At 39.6% G+C, this 17,871-nt stretch overlaps 1 protein-coding gene and 1 long non-coding RNA gene across 2 annotated transcripts; one reads left to right on the top strand and one right to left on the bottom strand.

The window, feature by feature from the left end:
* Window positions 1-992: 992 nt before the first annotated feature.
* On the bottom strand, window positions 993-2,656 carry LOC109185163 (DNA-directed RNA polymerases I and III subunit RPAC2-like). Its single transcript, XM_019335142.1, has 4 exons — window positions 2,362-2,656; window positions 2,157-2,262; window positions 1,897-1,973; window positions 993-1,491 (listed from the first exon to the last, which is right to left on the bottom strand). Exons 2-4 carry the CDS (start codon window positions 2,255-2,257, stop codon window positions 1,346-1,348), a joined length of 324 nt encoding a protein of 107 aa, XP_019190687.1. The 5' UTR covers window positions 2,258-2,262; window positions 2,362-2,656; the 3' UTR covers window positions 993-1,345.
* Window positions 2,657-9,357: 6,701 nt separating this feature from the next.
* LOC109185326 lies at window positions 9,358-17,632 on the top strand. The gene is made up of 3 exons (XR_002054964.1): window positions 9,358-9,434; window positions 11,761-11,763; window positions 17,539-17,632. It is a non-coding gene; the product is annotated as an uncharacterized LOC109185326 (long non-coding RNA).
* Window positions 17,633-17,871: the final 239 nt, after the last annotated feature.

Here is a 17,871-nt window from a genome sequence, read left to right as displayed (position 1 = left end):
GATTCAAGAACACAGGAGCATGCTGGGCTAACAAGGGAACTATTGTATATGCAGGTGCTATACCTGATATCGTTGATGTAATGAGAAATGGTAGCTCGGAAGCCAGAGAAAACGTAACTACAACTATGTTCAGTTTATTAGTTGTTTAATGGCAATCGGAGCAGCTAGGGCCATCCCGGCTCTTATTGATTTGATGTGTCATGGGACTCCAAGGGAAAAGAAGGATACAACAACTACCTTTAAATTTATCAAGGTAATAAAGTAAGAGCGGTAAGGGTTGGGGTGGCAGGGCTGGGATTGTGCCATCACTGTTGAGATCACTCAAAGATCCGGGGGTGGAATGATAGACGAGTCACTCGCTATTTTGGCAATACATGCTAGCCATCAAGAGGGGAAAGCCGCAATTAGAATGGGCAATTTGCCCCCATTATTATATAATTTAAAATGGGTTATAATTTTCTTGTGATATTTGGCCGGTAATTTGATTGGGTGCATCAAATGTGTTAAAAATTATATAGTTAGAGTACTAAATTGTTAGATTTTTTTTTTAATTGAAACCCCAATAGTCATACGATCAAAAGTGTAATTTTCTGTATCGTGTTCATGTTGTTATCATGTTGACTCGTTAACGAATAGTATACACAAATTGCTAGGCCTATTCGCCGGCTAACCAGGCAGCCAGCACAGACGCTAGTTCGGGGGCATTGTTTCAGTTCTCTATACTTTACCAAAAATTAGAATGTCTATTCAATGCCATATATGGTCCTTGTGTTTTCGGTTCACTTCCTAAAAGCATTTACGGGTTGTATGTTAAGATTAAATAGCCCAAGAATAATCCTATGAACAGAAAACATAACAATGCAACATAGGACACACAATCACAAAAAAATTTGGCTTGGTTATACTGAATCTCATATTTTTCATATGGTAATTACTTTACTAAGCAGGTTCCCCCATCCCTAATTCAAAAGAAGCCAAAGAAAGCACTGCCAAGCAGGAAGTTCAAGCCACTTGATATAAACCTCTTGACTTGAGATTCTTCAACTTGAAGGCAACCTATTGTATTACATCAAGGATCTCTTTCCCCAGAAGCTTAATTGCATGGTAAATCCATAGCTACTGACTGAATAAAAACATAGTATATAATAATAATAACAACAATACCAAGGGCGAGTACCAAAACCTCAAGCTTTACTGTTTAGACAATGTGGATTCGATTTAAGAAAACAAGGGACAAGTTGGCGAAGTAATACAAACAGAGAGTATAATCAGTCGATACACATGACAGCCTCAAATACTTGCAATCCTCGTGCAAATCCAAGGTGAGGTGAAGAGTTGCTATGGATCAAGTATTCCTTAATTTTTTGTCTTTCAAACGACGTTTTTCTTTCTTGAAACTTGCAACACTTCGATCAAAGGTGCTCCTAGTGTGTTTGCACATAAACAACAGATCTTGCAATGAATCTTTCAACACTTCCCTAGCTGGATCCCCTGAAGTTATAGTCACAAGCAATATTTGAAAATTCCAACCAAATTTTGTGTACAAACACCTGAGCAATGTACTAAATTTTGCCAAAAAAAAAAGGGTAAAGGCCAGAGATTACATGAAACCACAAATTTGATTGAGAGTGGACAGAAACTAAAAAAGATTTTTGTTCGTTCTAAAGGGCTTCAAAATTATCCATTGACATAAGTTAATTACGCAACACCATTCAACATATTCTCCTTGTTGAACCAATAAACCGACAAAAGGTAAAACAAATTACAGAGACAAGTTCTAGCTAGTAAGGGGTGATATACAATGGTAATAGAGATGCAGAACTGTAAGGAAAGTAATGCAAGAATTGTCTTTACTAGCAGTGAAGGAAAAAAAAAAAAAAAAGTCTGAAGCTTTACCAGTAGTCTGAACTCTTATGTTCACACGAACCTCAGAGGGATGTGGAATGCTATACCCAGAGACTACAACTCTGGGACTGCAAATATAACACCAGAATGTCACCAAAATATCATCAATTCACACAAACACACAAAGAAGAGTTCAAACAAGCTAATGCAGAGATATGAAGTTGAAAATTGAAAATTCAATTCCAACAACAATATAATATTTAAAACTAAATAAATAAATAAATGAAATAGATAAAGAGAAAAACACGAACTCTTGGTTAAGGGTGAATCTGAGAGCATTGGCGAGTGTATGATCCTCGTCTGTCAACGAGAAAGTAGCATTGGATTGATCATGGAGTGTACCGTGTTCCATTTATCCTGCAAAAAAACAAGGCAGGAATTTTAGATGAATATCCACACACAAATAGGATAAATACGAATTCAAATACATAATTGTAAATTTGTAATAAGAATTACAATCGCAACAAACTCTTCAGACGATTTGGACTTTCTAGCAGCAGCAGCAGTCCACGGTGGGTCACGGCTCCGGATGGCGGCGGAAGTGCTCGGCGATTGCGATGGCGGCTCTGCTCGGAGTCGGAGACGGCGTATTTTGGCTGAGAAGAGAAAGTAGGAGGGATGCCGGTGCTGGGTGACGGTGATGTGCGGTGGTGCTGGCCCCGGCCGTTTTTCCTTTCCGGCAACTCCGTTCGGCGTCTCTCTCTCTTGCCTGACTGGTGATATGGCAGCTAGGGTTGTGGAATATGGGCTTATGTATGTTTATGATTAATAGATAATAAGGCTTATAGGCTTGGGCCAGACCTAAACTTATTAATGAAAATGGTTTAGGCTTATGTTGTTGGTTCAATTGTTTGAACAAAATAGATGGCTTATTGAGTTGTTGGCAAATTATATCGTGCACCGCGGTGCATAATCGATTATACACCACGCATCAAAATGACGTCGTTTTGTTTAATGAAAAGAAACTGTATCTGTTTCGCGTCGTTCCGCACCCTTCTGCAAAAAGTAAATCTGTTATTCAGTTTCATTTTGTATACATTGCAGTTTCAGTTTAACACAACTACAGTTTTATTTCGATATAACTACAGTGTCATTCGATATTTATAGACTCAAATATGTGAAAATGTTATTTAATTGTATTTTATATACACTATAGTTTTATTAAAACACAACTACATGATCATTTTGATATAATTACAGCTTCATTGTACAATATACACTCAAATATGTGAAATGTTATTCAGTTTCATTTTATATACACTGCAGTTTCATTTCACCACAACTACAGTATCATTTTAATATAACTGCAGTTTCATTTGATAATATCAAAATAATACATGAGGCAGTGTCGGTTTAGATACACTGTAATGTCAATTTAGATACAATGTAGTGTCAGTTGGTAATTAACATACAAAAAAATGCGCGCTCCGTTAACACTAACGACGCGCTGTTTCTTTACTTAAAGAAACGACGCCATTTTGACCGCGGTGCACGTGCATCGCGGTCCACAATATAACGACCCTTGAGTTGTTATACCATGGACCAAAGTTCACCTTGCAAGGTAGACCCTAGTCTTAAATAACGTAATTATGCGCTAATTGAATAACTATGCCGCGGCCGCAGACTGTTGTGAAGGGGGCGGCATCATTGCTGAAAGCTTATGGTGCGGTACACGGCCGGGCCACGCGAGAAGATTTACAGCCACGATCCGAACCGGTATTGCCCGACAATCACATGCGATGCTATATAGATGCAGGATATCGACAAGAAACCGGGGAGGCTACGTATGGAGTTGTGTTATTAGAGCCCGGTGGCTCGTTTGTGGCAGCAAAGAATGGCAGATCACCCGTTTGTTTTTCACCACTCATGGCGGAGGCTATGGCTTTTAAAGAGGCACTGTCCTGGTTAGCTGAAAGGAATATTAATTCGGCCAGTGTGCTCACGGACTGTATGGTTCTGCGATCCACCATACACCACCAAATTACACCCATTCACTCGTATGCTGGGTTGATAATTGACCAGTGCAAGACAATGATGTCTTTATTTAATTTTATTTCGTTAAGCTATGTGCCTAGACAGTTTAATTTACATGCTCATACTTTAGCTTCGTTAACTTTTACTCAGGAACATTCTATGTATTGGGATTCTATCCCTCCTGACGCTATTATAGCTTTTATCAATTAATACAATCGGCAGATTGATTTTTTCAAAAAAAAGAATAACTATGCCATTAGTGGCTCCGTTTTCTTTACTCAATCACTTTTCTAAAAAAAAAAAAAAAAATTCTCAAAGCATTTCCTCCCTTTCTTTTCGCCATTTTCACTGAAGCTGTAAAAATTCTCTCTTTAAAGCAGTAAAAAACACTCTTCATCGTCTTCAACAATCTTCTTCGCCATTAACACGATCTCCATCGCAGCTCCTTCACCATTTTCAACTTCAAGCACAACAACATTTTCAACAATTATAACTCCAAGAAAAAGCTTCTCACTTCTAAGGTTTTACATTTTGATATGTCCTACTTACTATTCATTGGTCAAATCAACTATTTCTTCTTAGTATTGAAATTATGAATCTGCAGTATAAAAATTATGGATATTGAATCGTGCCGGTACTTGCTCACAGCATAACATTCCTTTGTAGTTGACATGATCATAGAAATTTTAATGATGTAGAGATTTTAAAGCACAAAGGTGCAAAGTGTAACATCAGTTGCATATTGCTATGAAAATTTAGATAGGAATGAATAAATAAGAATATGTAAAGTTTTGTGAATCTTAAACAGAGTAAATCAACTAAAAACTCACTAAACAATTTATGTTACCTAGTATTGATTTTGTGAACAAAAGTGCACAAATTATATAGTTTCAATCTAGATTTTGTGAATATGTAAGTATGTAACAGAGTTTTTTAGAATTATTGTGAATTTTTAGAAGCAGCACATTACTAATTTATTATTACAATTCATAAGCTCTGAGAGATGTAGAATTGGTACAATACCATCAAATTTTAAAAACAAAAACAAAAAAACAAAAACAAAAAATCAAAAACAAAAACAAAAACAAAAACAAAAACTTATCATGCCAATTTACATCATAAAGTGTAAACGTAATTGTGAATTTTTAAATCATAAATCATAAATTATGAATATAACACATATGGATTGTGAACATAAAACAGGGGGAGCACTATATACTACACCATACATCCTTAACACCCTAAAAGCTAAAATCTAGCCAAAATTTGTGTAATAAATTAAAAAGAGTTAATTACTAAAATGATCATACTAATTTAGTCCTCAACTACTCTTCTTACTCAATTAAGTCCTCAATTATGCAGTATTTATCTAATTTAGTCTTCTGTTAACTTATCTGGTAGTGGGCTATCAATAATGGGGACAAATTGTCATTTTACCACCTTCCTCCATCTCCTTCCACACGCCACTACAGTATACACCATAAATTTACCCCATCAGTTGACAGTGGATGTTGACAAAGGAGGGAGATTTCTTTCCATTCCTCCATGCCAGCTTATCCTCAACGAATTTGTGAAAATAATAGTTGTTTTTTACGGCTATTTTTTGAATTTTCACATCTCTTTGATTCGTTTACTCAATTTGGAAGTTTGGTTGTTGAATCCCAATTGTGTTATTGGGTTTAGAGGTTTCTGGGACTATGAAGATCAGATGATGATGTTTGATGATATGGGGTGCTGTAATGATCTTGATTCCTTTCTGGCTCATCTCAAGGAGGCAGATGATGGTGAGGGCGCTGGATGGGTTGTTGAAGATGATGGAGGACTGAAATTTCCTAAATACCCTCAATTTAGACACACAGTTGACGGCTGATTGATCAAATGGGATAATATTTTTATAATTTAGGACTTAATTAGGCAAAAATAATAGTCGATAATCAAATCGGTAATTTCGCTATAGTCGAGGGATTATTTCGATTAGTAACTCAATTAAAATTTTTTAAAACATGAATTATGACCGTGAAATATAGAAATTAAGCATATAAAACAGGGTAACACTACATATCTAAAACCTTAGGGTCCGTTTACTCACAGAAAACTGTTCTCAGTTTTTGTTTTCTAATTTTTCAGTTTTCATTCTCTGTTTTCTGTTTAGAAAACTTGTTTACTAACAGAAAATTATTTTCTGTTTTCTAATTTTTTAATTTTCACTTAAAGTTTAGTTTAGATAATATTAATATTTTTTGAGCTAATATATATATATATATATATATATATATATATATATATATATATATATATATATATTTATATATATATATTCATTTGAATGACATGTATATGAATATATAACTTTTACTTTGAATTCTAATATATGTGAGATTTCAATATTCGATATCTGGACCGAACTTGTATTATGATATAACATAATTAAAAATATTCAAACTAATAATCTATTGTGTTCAATCAAAATCTAAAACATTATATAGAATTTAATTCTTAATTTTGATAATGTAAATAATGTATAACTTTAAAGTGTAAGCAATTCAAATAAATTATGTTTAAATAAGTAAAGTAAGTAGCTAGAAAAGATAGAAGATAGTGATAAGTAAAATAAGATGATAATGAATGTAATTATAGTAATGTGATTATAGTGACATAACTAAATAGATGATAGATGATTCTGTTTTCCATTTCGAAAACAGTTTTTAAGTGTGTTTTAGTTTTCTAGAAATTTTCCGAAATTATTTTCAGTTTTCAAAATGGAAACTGAGTTAGTAAACATGTTTTCTGTTTACTATTTTTCAGTTTCCGGAAATTTCCAGTTAGTAAACGGCTCCTTAAAATTTAATAATTGTGTAGTTAAATTTTTAAATGTATGACAAACTATACATAGGCAAAAATATATTATGTATTTAAAAGTTTGGTATTATGAACATGAAACACAGAAACCGTGAACACTAAACAGAGTGCCATCAATCATAAAAAAAAAAAAAACCATAAAATAAATACAAAAAAATTTACAATATCTTACAACATCCAGTAGAAAACATATTGTAAGTTCTAAAAACAAATATCAAATACGCCCAAAATAACAATTATAAAAGGTTCATGTATTTAAAACTTAAAGGTTCATAAGCTCAATTGTATAAACATAATGTCATGATCATCTGAACTCTTATTAAAATGAACTAACTATGAACTCCCAAAACTTGGATGTACAATGCAAAATATCCATCTCCAACAATCTCGGGCAGACTTTCCAAAGCTAAAGATTGAACAACACCCTTTGTATTTGAAGCAACCGTATTTGCATAACTCCTTGCTAGAGTATACTTTTTCTGAATAATACTACTCCACATTTTATTATGCTCACCTTTCAATATCCGACATCAAGGATTCTGTACAATACCACTTGGAGATGAAACATCAAACTCTTCAATATGCACAGAACCAACCTCAGCTTCAATTCTTCTCTTTGCATTTTCAAAAGCTTCCTCACAAAACTGTCTAGCTACATTATTGCCTTGACTAAAAACAGTCAATCTTTGAAATTTTCTAGTCATCTCAACAACCCAAATGGAAGAAGCAATACTAACATTATAAAACGAAGAAGCAATGGCCACAGTTCTACGTACCTTCAACAACCTTTTTAGTCCATCTTTTCAGAATGTATTTACCAAGAATAGTATAGACACAATGTACATTCAAAATACGTAAACAATGCCAGCAAAGAATTCCCATTTCAGAAAACAACTTATAACTACGACAAATATCAAAACCGATGGACTTAAACCTAACTTCATGCCTTATAACATCTATATCAAGGCACCACACATGATACTTGTACTGATAACCATCATTCAAAACACATTCTTAATGACAAAGCAGTGCCTTTAAAAAATTGTTCCTCAAACAAAAAATCACTACTACATAGATGGCTTTTAACGTTGGTTAAAAAGTGACGTTGATGTAGCCGACGTTGTATAGTGAACAGACGACGTCGGTTAAATAAAAACCGACGTCGTATATTTTATTTATTTAATTAATACAACTTCCAACGTCGGTTATTACGAAATAACTGATGTTTTATGTATTTAACTTTTTTTAAAAATTAACATATGACGTCGGTTTTTTGTTAAAAATCGACGTGTTATGTTATTTAAAAAAAATAAAAAAAATTGTGTGTACATTTAGGGAACTGGAGACTCAAATAGTGCCTCCATGCGTCAATTAGTTTTGTGCACATTATCAACAAACAAACTGCTTACGTCCTCCTCCAAAGTTGTAAGCAAATGCTCTATAAATGCACATTATCAGCGGTTCTCGTAGTTTATTGTAGACATTCTAGTGACAAATAGTTTCAAATGCATACCTTTCCGACCACGCTAGAATCTAGTAACCAATCTGTAGGGATGCCAAATTCTCTATATCGTGATACAGCCATGTCTCTTGTACGCAAAAGTGCATAAACACCATGTTCCACCCTGAAAGTTTGAATGAAAAAGGAGAAAATGTTTACTATCCGCTAAATAAAGCATAATTTCTTCTTAAGTTCAGAATCAACTCAATATTCTAGTCTAGCGTAAGTTGGGAAACCTAATAAAAAAAACTTGTGTTCCCGCGTTTTCATCCCATAAACAGCGAAAGATTGGGATGTTGTCTATACTAAGATGTCAGATATGAATATGCACATATCACTTACTTCTCAAGTAGTTTGTACATCTTCTTCAATGCAGCTTCACAAGAAAGATTGGGATCATCAACAAACGAGGAAACTTACTCTAGTTTCATTAGGTCCTGGTACTCGAATGCAGCCTCTCGTAATGCATCTGCTTTCCCTTTTGGCCAATCTAAATGCTTAAGAATAGCTCGTTCATCAACCTTGCGAAAAGATCAAAATAAAAGCCAATAACTTTACAAGTAAAAATGCAGTTATATGATCAGCAAAGCTCATGAATATCCTCATTGAGGAATAATTATCAGCAAAGCTGCTAAAGCTCAAAAGGATATACCAAGAAAGAGAGCTCTTCATCTAGCCAGTTCACAAATGCCACCAAACTGTCTATGTTGGAGAAGGAAATTGCACGGATTTTAGATGCTAGTGACTGGATGAGATCGTCTTGAGTTTCAACATCAGCTTTCACCTGATCAATACAATCCTTTTCTTGCTTAGAGTTGGATAAATAAAACACATATATTTGGTAAAGAATCGAATGGGAAATTCTACATACAGCTAAAAGGAAGGAGGATTTGTTTGCTATCTCCCCAATCATGTTGTTTCTTTGCATCTGATGTGCTTGATGTGGAAGAAATCAAAGGCGATGATGAATCCTTCTTTGATTTCCGGTTCATTAATGTTTGGTAGAACTCAACTAATTATGGGGTTCGATGGACTTTATCTCCTTCTCGCCCTGCATAATCACAAGGAGCACAAAATCCCTCTATAGTACATAAACTTAACATGAAAATGATAAAATAAACTATGTTAAAGTTTTTATTCATGGTACTTAAAAATTACCTCTTTGAGACCATTCTTAGAATAGGTAATCTGCTCTGTCTTTGTAACACCCCGTGTTACGACCCCTAAAACCAATTAATCATTTAACCAATTATTCAAATAAAGAATTAAATTACAATAATTAATTAGGGAAAAGGCCCACCATGGTCCGTGGGCCCTCACCCCTAAAACCCAACCCCTAGTCCTAAAATGAATAGAATTAGCAAGCCTATAATATTAGTTCCTAATTAGGACTCCTAGGTATATAAATAGGGGACTTAAGATGCACCTAGAACCCCCACCACAATAATCCCTTACCACACAAGAAGTTCCAAGAATTCCCCTAGGAGAAATCAAGAAAGAAGAAAGCTTCAAGAAAGACCCTTCATAGCCAATGAATTAATTAAGGCTAAAAGGTAACCCATGTCTCAACAAAACCTATTTTCATAGCTATGATACCCCTCTTAGGATTTCCCCGATATTTTTGTGTGTTGATGATTCGTTATAATGATCTTGATAATTGGTGTTATGACTCCATGGGTAATCTTGATGTTAAGAGGTTCTTGATGATTATATGGTGTTCTTGATAATTATATGATGTTCTTGATGTTTATATGATATTCCTACCGAATCGTGATATTAGAAGATGAATTGTGTTCTTGTTGATTTAAAAATAATTAGAACCCTAGGTTATATCGTGGAATTCGTATGGTATTATTCTTGGTAGATTGGGTGGGAATTTGTATGTTTGGGTGTTGATTATGTTTAGAAAAACATGATAGGTTATGTGCCGTATGTTTCTTGATTTTGATCAGTTAATTATCTACGTGTGTTATCAATTGCGTTTGAAAGTGTCTAAGCATGGTTTCGGGTTCCACAAAGGTTCCCGGGGCGTTTTTGGTGAAAAAGAGTCAGTGGGGGGTAGGTGGGGGTAGGGGACCCGCCACCTACCCGCGGCCTATTTGGGCAACGCCGGCAGCGGGCAGCCGGCGGGTGGGCAGCTGCCCGCCGGGCACCCGCTGCCCGGAGTCACGCCACCGGCGGGCAGCCGGCGGGTGAACCCTCACCCACCGGCTACCCGCTGGAAAATACCCTACCTTGGGTTTCCGGCTTCCCCGTTTGATGTTCCCCCGACCCCCGTGGTGTCCCAACGGACTCCGTCTATCGTGCCTATGTCTAGTTTGATATTTCGGGTACCGTTCGTAGGTTGTATGAGTCTTATATATTGCATGCTAGTTGAATTGGTATCCCGTTGACCTAGGTGAAAGAAGTATGAACCCCTTAGGATTATTCTTAGTATGTGAAGGATCACGCATAGGTTTTGTTATACGTTTTCTCCTCCTTCCCAATGTGTTAATGTGGGTTGCATGTGCTTGCTATGTGTTATGTGTGCATGATACCCCAATTTGGTTGCGATCAAATTGGTTATACGGGCAGTTGGATGGGTTGAGAACCATACTGACTGTTAACCAGGCCGGTTGCGATCAGTCAGGTATATAAATATTATATAGGGCTGCGATCCACTGTTTGGTTGCGATCAAACGTTTCTACATGAGCTGCGGTTCATATTTCCTGGCTGCGGTCAGATGACATACTCTTGGGCTGCGGTCCACTGTTTGGTTGCGATCAAACTATGATGAGCTGCGTTTCACCGGTCGGTTGCGATCGACCCCTCCGTGTTGCGATACGGGGTAGGGTGCTGCGGGGCTGTGTCAGAGCTATATGTGCTGACCCTCATGTTTGGGCATGCGATTGGTCCTGTGGCACCAGTAAAGTGTGCTATGTGATGAGATATGGATGAGTTGTTGTTATGAGTGTCTCGGGAGGTGACTTTGGGATTTATGCCGGGAATCGTATATGTTGGGTTATGGATATTAACTGTGCTTATCTTTATCCACCTTGCCTGTTTCCCTATGCTTGTGAATTGTTTATGCTCGATTATGTCCGTTGTCTGTGCTAAGCCCTATCTGTTGAGTCTATTCTTTATTTTGAAAGCTAGAGTCTCTTAGGGTATATCTTCATGCTTCGAAATGGTTTTTCGTATAACTATGTATATATCTATATGTATTGTATTTCAACGCGTTGGAGTGGGTTACCAGCATCTCTCGCTGAACAGATATATTTGGCTTTCAGGCACAGACGAGTAGATCACTAGAGCGCGCTAGAAGCTTGGGGCGTAGATTAGATAGTTTTCCCTTTCGGCCTGTGTGCCATGATTTTGTATTGATACTGATTGAGGTTTTAGAATTTAGCCTGTGCACCTGAGTTCTCTAGCTCGGGTGTGGCATAACACCCCGTACTCTTTGTATTATGTTTTGGGATTTAATGAGATTTTACCTTCTTTATATAAGTTTCAAAAGTTTCGAAAATCTGGGGTGTTACAGTTGGTATCAGAGCCTAAGTTTGACCCTAGGATAAGACTCTTAAGACCAGACTTTAGGACATTAAGCTTAAGCTCTAGGTACTTAGGAACATAGGATTCAGGAATCGTATGACGCGCGGTGAGATTGTGAAACCTACACATAGCCCCCTCACTTAATCCCTCTCTAACTCAAAGAAACTCTCCCCTTCACTTATTGCATCAAGGTAAGAATGCAAAATAACATCGACCTATGAACACCAGGATGACACCAAAAAGGAGACAAACAGGAACACCGAAACTCCCCACTCAGGAATTCTTGACCCAAAATCTACAACGCCTGGCCCAAATTTCCCAGGCACTGAGTACTACCATTCCCCAACCTTTACCAACAAACGAGAACCTGGAAATCCACCACCAAGTCTCGGCACATCAATCACCTACCTTCTCGGGGAACGAAGACCCCACGATCCTCGAGGAATGGATCGGAACTTTTGACAAGATATTTCGGGCAACCGAATGCCCAGAAAACCACCAAGTCAAAATAACCTCCTTCTACCTCAGACACGAGGCCGACACCTGGTGGGTCCACGAGAGACCAACATACGAACAAAGCCCCAAACTCAACTGGGAAACCCTAAAAACACGGCTGCGAGAACAATTCTATCCCGACCATCTAAAAGCCACCATATACGAAGAGTTCCTCCACCTAAAACAAGGGGCAGCCCCGATCACGGAATACTACCAGCAATTCCGTAGACTGGCTCGCCTCACCCCCGAGCTAGTACCCACCGAGATGATCAAGGTCAAGAAGTTCATAACAGGCCTTAATTCCGAACACCAGAAAGCACTGGCCACACAAGAACCAAAGACCCTCGGGGAAGCCTATGCCAAGGCATTCCAACTACAACAAGTAACAAACCAACCCCGGGAGACACACCTGGGGTACAAAAGGAAACCTGAGGGGAATCGCACAAATCCCACCCGAGGACCTAAAAGCTCCAGGACCGTCTCATCCCCCAAGGTCACGACACCGATTACTCAGGGAAGAATCCTCACCCTAAGCAAAGCCAGGATCGGAGACAGCAACATAGTCTCCAGAACCTTCCTAGTACACGCTACCCCCGCCACTATACTATTTGATTCAGGGGCTACCAACTCATTTATAGAAACCAAGTTCGCCACTCAACTCAGCCTTAACGCCAGCACCAAAGTCCAACTCCAGGTCAAGGTGGCCTTTGGCGAAATCATGAAATGCGACCGCATGTACGAGAACGTAATGATCACCATCCAGGGAGTGGACTTTCCCAGCAACTTAATACAGTTCGGACTGGATGGGGTACAAGTGATCTTGGGCATGGACTGGCTAGGGAAATTCCAAGCACAAATCCTATGCGGAGAACAAAAAGTGGTCCTACGGGGACTGAACGGAAAAAGGGTGTCATACTGCAGGACCCGCCAGGATCCGGGGATCAAACTTGTGAACATGATGAAAATGAAGAAGTACCTAAACCAAGGAAGCGAGGCCTTCCTAGGCTCGGTTGAGAACCTCAACACCAAACCACCCGAACCACAATCCATTCCAGTGGTAAACGAATTCACCGACGTCTTTCCAGACGAAATCCCCGGGGCACCCCCAGCCAGGGAAGTCGAATTTACCATAGACCTCGTACCTAGCGCTGCCCCGATCTCTAAACCACCCTACAGGCTAGCACCAAAAGAAATGAAGGAACTGAAAACACAACTCCAGGAATTGCTAGATAAACGTTACATCTGCCCCAGCACCTCCCCATGGGGAGCACCGGTACTATTTGTTAAAAAGAAAGACGGGAGCATGCGCCTATGCATCGACTACAGGGAACTTAACCAAGTCACAATAAAGAACAGGTACCCCCTTCCCCGGATAGATGACTTGTTCGACCAACTTAAGGGGGCAGGGGTGTTCTCGAAAATTGACCTAAGATCTGGATATCACCAAATACAAGTGGCCAAACCAGACATTCAGAAAACGGCCTTCCGGACGTGTTACGGCCACTATGAATTTACAGTAATGCCCTTCGGACTCACCAATGCACCCGCCATATTCATGGACCTCATGAATCGGGTTTTCCGACCCCACCTGGATGACTTCATCATTGTATTCATTGACGACATCCTAGTCTACTCCCGAAACAAGGAAGAACACGAAAGGCACCTTCGCATCACCTTGCAAACTCTAAGAGAACACCAACTATACGCTAAGTTCTCCAAATGCGAATTCTGGAAAGATAGTGTGGCCTTCCTAGGCCACGTGATAACCAAAGAAGGAATTAAGGTAGACCCCGCCAAGGTCCGGGCCGTTAAGGAATGGACCACACCAAGTTCGCTGTCAGAGGTCCGCAGCTTCCTAGGCCTGGCTGGTTACTACAGGAGGTTTGTACCCGACTTTACTAAAATAGCTCAACCTCTCATCAAACTCATGAAAAAGGAGACCCCCTTCCGATGGGACGACAACTGCATCGCGGCCTTTCAGGAATTGAAAGATAATCTAACCACGGCACCCGTACTAGCTATCCCCTCCGGAGTGGAGGGATTTGAGGTCTTCAGTGACGCATCCAAAAAGGGGTTGGGTTGCGTGTTAATGCAAAAAGGGCAAGGTAATAGCATACGCATCCAAGCAACTCAAAACCCACGAAGAAAATTACCCCACCCATGACCTCGAGCTAGCCGCTATCGTATTCGCGCTGAAAATTTGGAGGCACTACCTATACGGAGTGCAATGCAAGATCTACACAGACCATAAGAGCCTAAAGTACATCTTCACCCAGAAAGACCTAAACATGAGACAACGAAGGTGGCTAGAACTCATAAAAGACTACGACCTAGACATTCAGTACCACGAGGGAAAAGCTAACATTGTGGCAGACGCCCTAAGCAGGAAGGCTAACCACTCCCTCAACGCCACCTAGGTCCTACGCCGACCTAAAGAGAAAACAAGCCGAATTCAACCCGGGGGACAAGGTTTGGTTGAGAATCTCACCAACACGAGGGGTAATGAGATTCGGAAGAAAAGGAAAACTCAGCCCCCGATTTATCGGCCCTTATGAAATCATAGAAAGGGTCGGGAATCTAGCCTACCGCCTCGCTCTACCATCGAACTAGAAAAAGTACACAACGTATTCCACATATCCCAGCTAAAGAAATACGTGCACGACCCAAGCCACGTGCTACAACCCGAGGCCGTGGACCTCGACGAGTCTCTAGCATACGAAGAAAGACCCGTAAGAATCCTGGACACCAAGACAAGAACCACCCGTCATCGGGCCATAGAAATGGTAAAAGTCCTCTGGACCAACCATGGGACCGAAGAAGCAACATGGGAACTCAAGGACACAATGAAGGAATGCTACCCCGAACTCTTCACACCAGGTAACCAAGAGAGAGTCGCCCGACAAGAACCAAGCTTCGGGGACGAAGCTTCCCGTTAAGGGGGGGGGGGGGGGGGGAGATTGTAACACCCCGTGTTACGACCCCTAAAACCAATTAATCATTTAACCAATTATCCAAAGAAAGAATTAAATTACAATAATTAATTAGGGAAAAGGCCCACCATGGTCCGTGGGCCCTCACCCCTAAAACCCAACCCCTAGCCCTAAAAGGAATAGAATTAGCAAGCCTATAATATTAGTTCCTAATTAGGACTCCTAGGTATATAAATAGGGGACTTAAGAGGAACCTAAAACCCCCACCACAATAATCCCTTACCACACAAGAAGTTCCAAGAATTCCCCTAGGAGAAATCAAGAAAGAAAAAAGCTTCAAGAAAGACCCTTCATAGCCAAGGAATTAATTAAGGCTAAAAGGTAACCCATGTCTCAACAAAACCTATTTTCATAGCTATGATTCCCCTCTTAGGATTTCCCCCATATTCTTGTGTGTTGATGATTCGTTATAATGATCTTGATAATTGGTGTTATGACTCCATGGGTAATCTTGATGTTAAGAGGTTCTTGATGATTATATGGTGTTCTTGATGTTCTTGATGATTATATGATGTTCTTGATGTTTATATGATATTCCTACCGAATTGTGATATTAGAAGATGAATTGTGTTCTTGTTGATTTAAAAATAATTAGAACCCTAGGTTATATCGTGGAATTTGTATGGTATTATTCTTGGTAGATTGGGTGGGAATTTGCATGTTTGGGTGTTGATTATGTTTAGAAAAACATGATAGCTTATGTGCCGTATGTTTCATGATTTTGATCCGTTAATTGTCTACGTGTGTTATCAATTGCGTTTGAAAGTGTCTAAGCATGGTTTCGGGTTCCACAAAGGTTCCCAGGGCGTTTTTGGTGAAAAAGAGTCAGTGGGGGGTAGGGGACCCGCCACCTACCCGTGGCCTATTTGGGCAACGCCGGCAGCGGGCAGCCGGCGGGCGAGCAGCTGCTCGCCGGGCACCCGCTGCCCGGAGTCACGCCACCGGCGGGCAGCCGGCGGGTGAACCCTCACCCACCGGCTACCCGCTGGAAAATACCCTACCTTGGGTTTCCGGCTTTCCCGTTTGATGTTCCCCCGACCCCCGTGGTGTCCCAACAGACTCCGTCTATCGTGCCTATGTCTAGTTTGATATTTCATGTTCGTAGGTTGTATGAGTCTTATATATTGCATGCCAGTTGAATTGGTATCCCGTTGACCTATGTGAAAGAAGTATGAACCCCTTAGGATTATTCTTAATATGTGAAGGATCACGCATAGGTTTTGTTATACGTTTTCTCCCCCTTCCCAATGTGTTAATGTGGGTTGCATGTGCTTGCTATGTGTTATGTGTGCATGATACCCCAATTTGGTTGCGATCAAATTGGTTATACGGGCAGTTGGATGGGTTGAGAACCATATTGACTGTTAACCAGGCCGGTTGCGATCGGTAGGTATATAAATATTATATAGGGCCGCGGTCCACCGTTTGGTTGCGATCAAACGTTTCTACATGAGCTGCAGTTCATATTTCCTGGCTGCGGTCAGATGACATACTCTTGGGCTGCGGTCCACTGTTTGGTTGCGATCAAACTATGATGAGCTGCGGTTTATTGGTCGGTTGCGATCGACCCCTCCGTGTTGCGATACCGGGCAGGGTGCTGCGGGGCTGTGTCAGAGCTATATGCGCTGACCCTCATGTATGGGCATGCGATTGGTCCTGTGGCGCCAGCAAAGTGTGCTATGTGATGAGATATGGATGAGTTGTTGTTATGAGTGTCTCGGGAGGTGACTTTGGGATTTATGCCGTGAATCGTATATGTTGGGTTATGGATATTAACTGTGCTTATCTTTATCCGCCTTGCCTGTTTCCCTATGCTTGTGAATTGTTTATGCTCGATTATGTCCGTATTCTGTGCTAAGCCCGTTCTGTTGAGTCTATTCCCTATTTTGGAAGCTAGAGTCTCTTAGGGTATATCTTCATGCTTCGAAATGGTTTTTCGTATAACTACGTATATATCTATATGTATTGTATTTCAATGCGTTGGAGTGGGTTACCAGCATCTCTCGCTGAATAGATATATTTGTCTTTCAGGCACAGACGAGTAGATCACTAGAGCGCGCTAGAAGCTTGGGGCGTAGATTAGATAGTTTTCCCTTTCGGCCTGCGTGCCATGATTTTGTATTGATACTGATTGAGGTTTTAGAATTTAGCCTGTGCACCTGAGTTCTCTAGCTCGGGTGTGGCATAACACCCCGTACTCTTTGTATTATGTTTTGGGATTTAATGAGATTTTACCTTCTTTACATAAGTTTCAAAAGTTTCAAAAATCTGGGGTGTTACAGTCTTCCTTTTCGTTCCTAGTATGTTCTTCACTATTTCCTGTGTGATTCAATCAGAACAGTGACAGACATAAGCAATTTGACAAAAACTAACACATTAGAGCTCTAATCAGCAATAATCACTAGGGTTCCAGCTTCAACAACATCAAAATTCACAGAAAAATATATAACTAATAACTTATAAAATTCAAAATATATACCTAATAACTTATGTTTTTTTAAAAAAATAAAATTAAATAGGCTTTAACGTCAGCTAAATAAATAGTCGACGTTAAAAGGCCGACGTTATATGTGAATTCTGTAGTAGTGAATATATCTCAATAATATATATCTCTC

This window comes from Ipomoea nil, unplaced genomic scaffold (assembly GCF_001879475.1).
Source record: "Ipomoea nil cultivar Tokyo-kokei standard unplaced genomic scaffold, Asagao_1.1 scaffold1317, whole genome shotgun sequence".
In the NCBI taxonomy this organism is placed as follows: Eukaryota; Viridiplantae; Streptophyta; class Magnoliopsida; order Solanales; family Convolvulaceae; genus Ipomoea; species Ipomoea nil.
Note: the sequence above shows the minus strand (reverse complement) of the source record. Positions and strands in the feature narration are given on the sequence as shown.